The 11,131-nt window shown below is 46.3% G+C and overlaps 1 protein-coding gene across 4 annotated transcripts in view; it reads left to right on the plus strand.

The window, feature by feature from the left end:
- LOC127750739 (uncharacterized) overlaps positions 1-4,562 on the plus strand; it is a 55,847-nt gene extending 51,285 nt beyond the window's left edge. For all 4 annotated transcript variants that reach the window (XM_052273131.1, XM_052273129.1, XM_052273130.1 and 1 more), the window contains 2 exons: positions 986-1,075; positions 4,103-4,562. In XM_052273131.1, coding sequence (XP_052129091.1) covers positions 986-1,075; positions 4,103-4,192 — 180 coding nt within the window. In that variant the 3' untranslated portion in view covers positions 4,193-4,562. The remainder of the gene's footprint in view (positions 1-985; positions 1,076-4,102) is intronic.
- Positions 4,563-11,131: the final 6,569 nt, after the last annotated feature.

The raw sequence follows: 11,131 nt of genomic DNA on the forward strand, positions 1-11,131 counted from the left end.
TAGTTGTTTTTAGGAGTTAAACCGAGTGGGGTGATGAAAACTTGGTAATAATTATGTAGGTAGGTTCCTTTATAAATAAATCAAACAAAAAAATTTGGTAGTTGTGGGTAGTAATGAACGTCACTTTACATACTTGAGTTATTCATCCCAATTCTAGTGACCGTGGTTTAGTACCGGTGCTATGCGACACTCGCTTCCCAGTGAGTGTACTGGTTGTGTCCTATTATTCGAATTGCACTGCTCTGGGCGGCTCTAAAAAGAGATGAAACTACAAATTATTTAAATCTTGTGAGCCCCTGAGCACACGGAATGGGCGCCAAACCCGCCCCCGTAAAGATGCATTTTCGGTCATTATTACTCTTTTCCGAAGTATGATTCCCTCGTTCTGGAACCATGACCCACAGAGGCTGGAAACTTAATTTTGTGCCTACTGAAAACATTTGGCACCGGTCTGACGTTTAATGCTATTGGTAGATATCCGGGCAAAGCTGACATATAAATGGAAAAATAGCGATTTTTTCAACTTTGAGGAAAAGTTGCGACCTGAAGGTCATGTATGCAAAAAAAAAAAAAAATATTCTCGGAAACTGCAATGAAAATGTAGTAATATAGGAGGTAAGGAGTTTTCAAAATCGAGAAAGTGCTTCCCAACCTACACTCTAGTACTAGTAGTAGCCGTAATGGGGCGCCGAAAAGGGTCGAATAAGCCGTCCCACTCTGGCCAAAAAACGTTCCTACGCCCCTGGTAATCCCTGAAATCACGTAATCCTTCGTACATCCTCAGTCGAAGTGGTGGCCCACTCGACTTTTACAGTACTTTAGAGAACTTGTTTAATTTAACACAGTCGTGATATTTCTCTGCCCCAGGATGAGGAAACCTACACGCAACGAAAACAGCATGTTTCCGTTGCCGATGATGGGGTCCTAATCCTGAGGTGGCCATGAAATTTCCATAATAGGCGATGCTCGTTGTCATTTGTTGCAGTGTAGCAGACTGACTTGGGACATCGAGCAGCAGGATGGACGTTACAATATAATCGGGGTGTTCAGCCTCAGCGGGGATACGTCAGCAGTGGTATGGTGGCGCGGGAACCATCTGCAGATGATGAGACTCGAGTTTCTACCCCCGTGTAATTTTCAGGGACCAGTAACTTACCGCTTTGCCGTTACGTAACAAAATACATAGTGAACCGATCAGTTTCGTTCTCTTGCCGTTACGGTACAAATAACGGTAACAGAACTGGTCTATCATCGGTTCGGTTACAATTTGTAACAGTTCGGACTGGTTAAACAAAAAATGTTTCATGGAACGAACTTAACACAAACTTTGAGATGTAACGTTATGAATCGTACCGACACGAAATGGTAAAAGTCACTCTGTTACAATTTGTAACGTTACAGGTCTGAAACTGTCCCCGAAAAGACATAAGTAAGTAAAGTTACGAATAACACAACAATAACGACCTCAAAAGTTACGTTAGAAAACCTTTTCCCCCGACGCTATGCCACCGCCACGCCAGCGCGGGCGTCTTGGGCCTCAATCACAGCTACCACCGCCTCGACCCGGAGCCACACGGAACAAAGCCATGCCTTCGCCTTCCCCCGCCCGCATCCAGGGCAAATTCAGTCAAGACCGGAGCTCAAACAAAGGAACTTAAAAGCATTTCCCCTGCCCCGTGTTGAACCCCCGACTGGGAAGCGGCTGCCCGAGGCGCTCTCCACTGAGCCAGAGCGGGTCGCTGGAGAGAGCGGGCAGTGCACCGATCTGATTCGCTCGCCAGTCACTGCTGGCCAAAATACTTTCTTTGAGCTGATCCGGTCTTAACTGAATTTGCCCTGGATGTGGGCGGAGTAAGGTATGGAGTTGTTCATATCACTATGGATTAGACTAGGGGATTCTCTGCTAAGCCAGCCACAATCCAGGCGGAGTCCATTGTTGGCACTTTTCGACACTTGTAACCTATACACGCGGAGTTCGTGGACGCTCCGTATAAACACGAATTTCCCGGGGGCTCGGTACAAACACGAATTTCAGCAAGCCGCCGTAAAACGTCGTAACTATGTTTTTTGAAAATTTCAAGTTATGAAGTGCGTCGGATAGAAGAAACCAGGGGCTATCGATCAGCGAAAACCGCATTTCGATATGTCAATTAGTTCAAAAGTAATTCTGGTCCAAAAATCCAGTCGCATACAAGGCTCAATGTAAATCCAAAACTTTGAAGAGCTATATCTCAGAAGTGGCTTTCAAGCACCTACGACGTTAAACGGTGACCCGCTGAACTGCGTGTCTGTACGGAGCTGCCTGGAACTACGGGTTTATGCGGAGACTCCACGAACTCCGTGCTTGTAGGTTTCAAGTGTCGAATTTTGTCAGTTTGAGGACCACTTTGCTATTTCGACTCTGATTGGCTTTGAGCATAAGACATTTCCTTTTTAATTTTGCAAAATGAGTCCAATTCTTGTATCACACTTTCAATTGGGGAACTTCTTTAAAAATAAATTGTTAATTTTACAAAATGGAATTGTGTTTACTAGTAGAATGATTGGAAGTCTCCTAATCTTTTAATACGACATGTCAAAACGATTATTAAACACACAACTTATTTTCTCAATAGCCATGGACTTGCAAGGGATCGAACAATATTATACGGAACATCGCAAACTTAGGTAGGACAGGCCCATCAAAATCAGAACAATGTATATAAATTTCTTAAATAGACTAGCTTTGACTGCAGTCATATTATGTTAAACGGAATCCGATAAAATAGTGGGAGCATTGATATTAAACTCTATAGGAAAATACATTCTAGAACACTTATCTAAATATACTTTAGTGAATCGTGATCCTTCAAATGCCTCAGAGGGATCTGATAAAAATGAATGAAAGAGTAACAAGTTATACTTGTCGTGGGAGAGAAGTTGTAATGTATTTTAAAATTGAATTAAATATTACGGTAAAGAAATCAATTTCAACCAGAGACAATCTAATAAAATTTTACCTTTCACTAATAAATGGATTTGGTTAGGATGAAATTATATAATTATAGAAATGGGTAAGTAAGGTAGGGGGAGGGCAGGGGGGATAGGAGTGGGACAATAGCTCATGTCCTGTATGTGAACTGTACGAACACATAAATTTAACCCCCCTCCCCTCTAGCCACTGTTCTACTTGTGTATTTACCAAAACAAATTAACGATGTATTCTGACCCCCTCCTCCCCACTCTCACGTTCAAGGAGGTCAATCGGTTGCGCGTACCTACTTGGTGGACCCTCATTCATTATAGTTTCATACGAAATTTGTTAGGTCATCTGTTGTTTTAATACACTTCTCGTATTCGACTTCAATTTTAAAGCGGTTCTGGGAAGTTAAATCGCTGGTCCTCGTCACGAAGCATACATAATGGAGAGCCTGTCTGACTGCCTAAACGCAAGGGCTCTCAAACTTTTCTGCAGAGGTATTATACTTTCACTACTGCATTCTGATTCTTAGGAGTAAAGATTAAGTGTACGAGTTCGTTGTAAAACAGGGATTTTAGCGGTTCCGCAAAGCTATACCACTTCCCTGAATTATAATTCTGTCAGTACGACTAACCATAAGTGAACGGGGAAAAATGAGACACTTTCGTGGGGAAAAAAAGAAGGATACACCCGGTCCTATTGACTTTATATGGGCAGCCAATGCGGGGGAAAATGAGACAATAAAAATGGAGTGGCGCTGTCTTGTTTTCCCCCAAGGAGGGTCCCTATCATTTTTGCTGGGTTTGTGCCTGTCTCATTTTGCCCGGAAATGCGTGTTGGGGAAAAGACACATTCTATCTCGTATTCTGCATACACTAGAGGTTGCGGCACTAAAATAACGCTTTAATTTCATTACTAGGGTCACGTTTCATCGGCCAGACACATGACTTATTAAATAACCATTTAAACGATGGAAATGGCAAAAGTTCTGGAAATGACCCCTTTTTTCCATACCTGACCCTAGGCGTTTTGACGAGCTGACCGAGCGGTTAGACGCTCCATCCAAGAGATGGGTCCGGTATCAAGGAAAGAACATCTAAAAATTGTCCTTTGCTAATTTTGTGCTGTACTTTACCATTCCAGATTGTCGGAGTCACAGCAACGTTTATCATTACAATGTTACAAACAGACCTTTTCAAGATTGATTCGTTACAAGCCAATGGTTGGAGCTAAATTTCATCACCATGAGTAGCAATATTTGGCCATGTGAACTTTCATTTCCTATGGCATATTACATGCTACCGAGCCTCTGCGGCCTGTACAGCTAACATTTCCGTACCAAGCAAAGGGATAAAAAAACAATTGGCATCAAAAGAGCCTTATTATTTTCTGTACGAGGTTCTGAAACAATCATTACAGTTAGATCATTTACAAACATTCAGGCCTCAAATGAAAATTTCTATGCCTTCTCAGCCAAGGGGGCAAAAGAAAACACCTTGCTGTAAAATCTACCCGTCACCTTGACTTATCTTCAACGATCAGAAGAGGAAAATTTTGACGTCAAAATAATGTCAAATTAGGTCAACACGTCATTTGACCTTGAATTGGTCGTCCCTGTTTTAAATAAACTTGTTCTACTTTGGTGGTTACTTTCCTTTACAGTGCTCCCTCGATTCCCGTACAAAATTCCTAATATAGTTTTCCTAATATCCTTTTCCCCAACTACGCACTTCCTCGTATACTATTTTCCTATACCGCTTTTACCAAATTTTGAGTAGGAACTTTTCCCAATATACTTTCGCACTCGGACCCCTGCTTTTACACAACACCTAAGTTTTCATCAACTGAAGCGGTTTAACACTAAGAAATAACAAGAAACAACATGTTTAAAACTGAAGCATAAATGTGATGTAAGGAATTGAGTCAACCTACGTGAACCCGATGTAATAATCCGTACTCAATACTATAGCCGAATAAGTTCTGACTACAGTTCGTCTCCAGATCCATGAACCCAGGAATCTTAGATTGAGAACACTTGGAAAGTGGCACTAGAACTTATAGCTTCCAAAAATTACCTGTTATTCTGTATAGTATCTTTGAATACCCTATAATACTAGATGTATACTACTAACGTAATATTTAAATATTTATAATATCTTTTAGTACGTCATATACTTTTAATAATAATGTGAATAATCACTTTGAATATTTGAGTAAAGTTAGGCTTCCGGCGGGGGGCCTGCGGCCCTAGAGTTTTGCCCGTTGGACATAACAAAATACTGTAACGGGGCAACACCGTGACTACACCTCACCCTTCTGATTTACTGAAGAATTAAGAAAAATGAACCAGTGAAGTTTTTAGATTTTATTTTGTGTCAAACAGTCTTAAAACTTAAGTTGACATTGTTTTCATTATATACACCTCTAGGGCCGAAACAGTGAAAGATACGGCAAATCCGAGGGTAGACCCTGATTCACAATGTCTTGTTTTGGGGGGGAACTTCCTCTGACATTTTACGATTGGCCGCCTCCTTGTACGTCTTTATGTGAATCGTGTCTATCCGCCGTATTTTCGTCGAAAAAAGCACTCTAGCGCCCAAACAGTGCAAGATAGAGTCAAACGGACAAAAGTTTCGCCCAAAGGACTCTACTTTTAAGAGTTACCCCTTAGAAGACCATAAACAAAATATTTTTATCAACTTTTTGGACCAACCCCAATTTCTTTGTTATCCCCTTTCACCCCCTTTAGGGGTGGTTGACAGGATTTGCCATAGGCGTTTCGTTTTCAGGGAGTGAACCTTAAGATACCCTGACATTTTCAGACCTCTATCTCATCTCCTTCCTCTTACACGCACGACGGACGGTCGGACGGACACGAGAGCGGTTGTTGCATAAGCCCGCTTAAATGCTTTTTTTTTAAAGCAGAAGGGCGGGCTAAAAACCTAAGAAAACTGCAAAAGTGGGTGACTTGAGCAGTTTAAATGGTCAAAATGTGAACTCCAGTACGCTTCTAATGACTTCAAGCGGACTTTGCTAAATTGCGGACAATTTTAAGGGGATAGTCGTCAAAGGCACATTACATTTCTGGAGTGACATATCCAGGGAACATAAGGAATAAATTTCGATGTGGAAATATTTTCTATATTTCGTCAGGAGACGACCAAAGTCGTTCTCACTAAGTTTTTCAAAACGTAACGGAGTTCACAATGTTTGCACTGACGTCAAACTGGGCAGAGGTAGAGTAACAATTCTACGACCACAGTAGGGCAGCTACTTTGGAACTCAACAAGACAGACCCCCATCACAGGAATTTTTTTTTTACCACCCTCAGTTATAAGTCTTATTTTTGTGAAACCCATTCCGCAGGTCTTTTTTTTTTTCGATATATATCGAAACTGTCGAAACTTCCTAACACGATTCCGATCATATCGATTTGAATAACATTTTATAACATAGGGCAGGATACGGCAGGATATACAGATTAAACATAACCTGTATATAGTTTAATTAATTTAATAAAACTGAATGTAATGAAATGAATATGTTTTAATTTGGTCAAATTTAGCTTTAATACAGTTGCTTGCACGGAAAAAGGGGGTTGGTCGTGGTGACCAGATTGTCTTGAGAGTAAACTAGTTGTAAGCATCGACACGCTTGGTTGTGGCGACCGGCTAAGATACCTCTCGTGTTACAACTCGCTTCGTAGGGTCGGCTCGATAGTCACAACCAAATTTCGCGCTACTGGCCGGGCTGGTTACGGGATGCGGCTGGGGCCGATTCACCGACACGAACTGAGTGACCACACTGACCGAGAACCCCGTCGAGTGTATCGTTCGATAGTCCGTTCCTGCAGCAAACTTGAGTGCCCTCGACACCGGGCAGCCTGCATCGCTATGATAGCCCCATCGCTCATTCATTCTTTCATCTCGTACTGAACAATTTGCCATCATGGCCAGCGACTTCACGACTTGGGGACTGGCTCCCTCCTTTCTCCGCGTCTACGAAGGTACGTGCTCGAAGCACTAGCTAATATGATTTTTTTTTATTTGGCTATTTTTCTCACCCACTTTCGGCGTAATTATACTCGATGCCTGTATTCGACTTCAGTTTCCTATTGAATTAGTTTCTGTCATGTTTTTCAAAGAATGTGTATGGCGGAAATAATTCATGTGAGACCTAACCTCCGATTAGGTTATTGTAGTACACGATAGACGGTCATCACCACTGCGTTTCATGGTGTATTGACTACTTTTAGCCCCGCTTTGGAAGTTTTTTGTACTTTCTTATTGTTTTTTTCTCTCTCGCTCTCGTTCAAACCGATAATAGGCGATAATAGGATGCACGAAGATTAGTTCGTGCACACATTGTATTGTTAATGTCTCATGCTCACCTTTTTTGTTTTCAGAAGAGAAGAAGTCGATTTGAAAGCAGCATTGGTTTTAGGAGATTCTGCCATTTCCAGGCTCACCCCAAAGGAAGGACCCAGGGCAACATTCCTCGCTGAGAGGAAACTTTATTTAGAAAAGCACGCCCTCCCGCTCCAAATGCTTCCAGGACAAGCCTATTCAACAAGTTCAACATGGTAACCTTATTATGTTTAGTTGATCTTGTTCTATTTGGACTTTTCTTTTTATTTACAACATTTCAATTAATCTGTGATATTTCAGCGTCCAATTCCTCCATGATACCAAACATTGTGATCGAGGCAGATGATGATGTTCTTTCGGTTCTTTCCGTTCCACTTGCTTCTAATAATGCGAATGTTATTACATGTCCAACACCTACACCTGGTATTGTTATTTCATATTTTTCTGAAGTTTCATTATTCTGGTGAACTGTGCTAATTCGGCTCTCCTATTATCAGGTAGCAGCAATGCTGGCCAGCCTGCTAACAAGAAAAGGAAACTTTGCCCATCATATGTGAATGTAGGTTTTTCTGAAGTTTCAAATATTTCTGCCCTGCCATGTTTTGACATGGGAAGGCCTTGACGTCAAAAATAAAAGTGAAGCTTCAGGCTTTAATGGGGCACAACTTAATTTGAATGCTGCAGGAAATTGACTTACTTCTGGATCAATCTATTGAAGGTCAGCTTGTGCTCGGCACATGTAAGAAAGATGGAATACTGTGCAATGCACGCAGGGACCAGCTTGTTATCTGTATAATCTTTTCACTTTTTCAAAATGACTACCAAGTAAAGTAAGGTTAACATGTCTATAGATCTGTTGATCAGGTTACATCTATATTCATATCTCCTTTAATTTTTGCTCCATTTAAGATGTATGTTTTCTTTCAGGTTGAGCACGTCTCTTTGGGAGGAAAAGGCAAAAGATATTTGTAAGGTGTTTCCCACTGAATCAGAGGTTTGTTGGGCTATTTTCTATGTATCATAATCATCCGTGATAGAATTATAAAATCTAAACAATATCCCTTTTTTAGCTGACATATTTCTCTCGGCATAGACGTAACAACTTGCTGCTTGGGAGAGAACATTTGTCACTCGCATGCGGCTTGTGAAGGGATTAAAATTGAAGAAGCCCGTTGAAGATGGGGACGAGCCGTTAGATGGCGTCTTATAGGCCCCGGAGCCCCAGGATAAAGACCAAGTACGATCCTTTCTCGGGAACATAAATTTCTACGAGAAATTTATCCCGATGAGAGCCGAGCTGCTGGCGCTTCCTGTATGAGCTGCTCCCCCGCGAATCCACATGGACGTGGGGGGAGAAGCAAAGGGGGGCGTTTCAGGCCGCGATTGGGATCCTGTGTAGTGACCGAGTGTTGGTGCACTACTCACTAGACCTGCCCCTAGTCCTAGCAGTGGATGCTAGCCCTTATGGCGTAGGCGCCGTGCTAGCCCACGTGGTCAAAGAGGGGGATGAGACGGTGGAGCGTCCCATAGCGCATACGTCAAGAACATTGACCAGCGCGGAACGGAAGTACGGGCAGTACGACAAGGAGGGACTGGCCGTGGTTTTTCGGAGTGACCCGATTTCACCAGTACGTGTTCGGGAGGACCTTCACTGTCTGGACCGACCACAAGCCCTTGGTGGGGTTGTTTGGAGGTCGGACACCAGCAGTGACGAGTGCTCGTATCCTGCGATGGTTAATGACGTTGTCGGCCTATTCGATGGAGGTGAAATACCGCCCGGGGCCACAACACGAAAATTCTGATGCGCTCAGTCGGCTGCCCCTGCCGGGCCCCACGGAGGACCCGCCGCAACCACCCATCATGTACATCAACTACATCGACACGGAGGGAAAAAAGAGGTCGGACGGACCCGTGGTGACAGCGGCGCTCATAGCGGAGGAAACCGAAAGGGACCCCGTGCTGAGACAGGTGCGCGACTTGGCCCGGGTGGGGTGGCTACGGAAGCAGCCCGAGGGCGAGGCCGGGGTGTTCTGGAGGAAAAAGGACCAAATCTCATTGGTTAGAGACTGCGTCCTGTGGGGTGAGCGCGTGTGTGTGCCCGCCGCCCTCCGCCAGGACGCCCTGGCCCGCCTGCACTTCACGCACCAAGGCATTGTGAGATCTAAGAGGATAGCGTGGGGCGTGCTATGGTGGCCGCACCCAGACGAACAGATCGAGGCGGTAGTAAATAGCTGCCAGATGTGCCAGAAGAACCGAGCCGCCGCACCCGCACCCCCGTACAAACCGTGGCCACGCAATCGCAGGTAGGGGAGAGTGCACCTGGATTTCGGGGAGCCGCGGCGGGAGGAAGTATTCTTGGTTGTGGTGGATGCAGAGACCGGCTGGATGGAGGCCTGGTGGGTGGCGGGGCCCTCAACGGCAAGCGTGATACGCTGCTTAAGAGAGGCGTTCGCCCGACTAGGCCACCCAGACCTGATTGTCTCAGACAACGGCACGGCCTTCACGTCCGAGGAAAATGAGAGCCTTCCTGGACACCAGAGGCATCAAACAGTTGACAATCGCGGTATACTGTGCATGGTCAAACGGACTGGCGGAGAGGGCCGTGCGCACAATTAAAGAAGGGCTGCCCAGGTTTGAGGGGAGGGCCACGGAGCGCCTGCTGGCGGTTCTGGGGGCCGCCCGCTTTACACCGGGGGCGGACGGGTTGTCTCCGGCGCAGCGCCTGAGGGTCTGGCAACCCACCGGACCGCTCGACCACATGAAGCGCCGGCCGCTACCCCATGAGGGGGAGGAGGAAGAGGGGCCCGCGGAGGAACAGCTAGCAGAGGGAAGGAGGTTTAGAGAAGGGGAAGCTGTGTGGATGCGGAAGTACGGCCGTAAGGGGACCAAAAAGTGGATGAAGGGACACACTCTGGAGTTCCTGGGAAATAGATTGTGGATATGCCGAGGAATCGATGGTTCTAACGTTAAGCGTCATGTTGCACGCACAGATGAGACGGCGTGCAGCAGACCACTGGAGGCGACCGGTTGGGCAGCTCAGCGACAGGAAGAAGCACCATTCGAGAGCCCTAAGCCCTGGCTCATAGGGCAAGGACGGGCCGCGTAACGGGCCGTGCAGCTGAAGGAAGCGGAACCAGATCGCCAAGGGGAGCAGCAGCCTGTGCAGTCAGCACCAGCGCCACCAGCAAGAGCAGCCGTGGAGCCAGCAAACCACCCCGACCCTGACGAGTTCACGCAGTTGGCGGAGTATATGAGCAGGGTGCTCGCGGCCGCCAAGAGGACGCGGAGGCTCTGCCAAGAGAAGAGAGACCTGGCGGAGGCACTGCGGCAGAAAATGGAAGAGGCGGAGGCGTTATCGGAGAAGTTGGGCCCAATTCCAACGGGTGCTCGAGGTCTTCCAGAGGGAAATGCAGCAGGGTGGAGCCGCCCTCGGGTCCGAAGGAGTCCTTGAGATGGTCACTTCGGACCTAGACGAGGAGAGCTTGCTGGCGGAAGGCGCTGGAGTCAGCGCCACGCCCGGGCCTAGCGGTAGCGCCGGGGATGGCGCCACGCCAGGGCCCGAAGAGGCAGAGCGGCGAGCGGAGTCACCCGAGAGGGTGACACGCGCAGCCAGAGGGTCGCCCCGAGCACCGGGGCCATCCCGAAGACGAGGGTCGTGGTGCGGCCCCCGAGGACTGAGAGCACCTCGAGCAGTTGGGCAGACACGCCCACGCCACTGCCCGCACCCCGCGAGAACCCGCTGACCAGAGCGCGCAGACCAGCAGCGACACCTGAGCGCCAGAGACCGGTGCGGGATGCGCGGGGA

The sequence above is a fragment of the Frankliniella occidentalis genome, unplaced genomic scaffold, assembly GCF_000697945.3.
Source record: "Frankliniella occidentalis isolate FOCC.00 unplaced genomic scaffold, Focc_3.1 Scaffold248, whole genome shotgun sequence".
In the NCBI taxonomy this organism is placed as follows: Eukaryota; Metazoa; Arthropoda; class Insecta; order Thysanoptera; family Thripidae; genus Frankliniella; species Frankliniella occidentalis.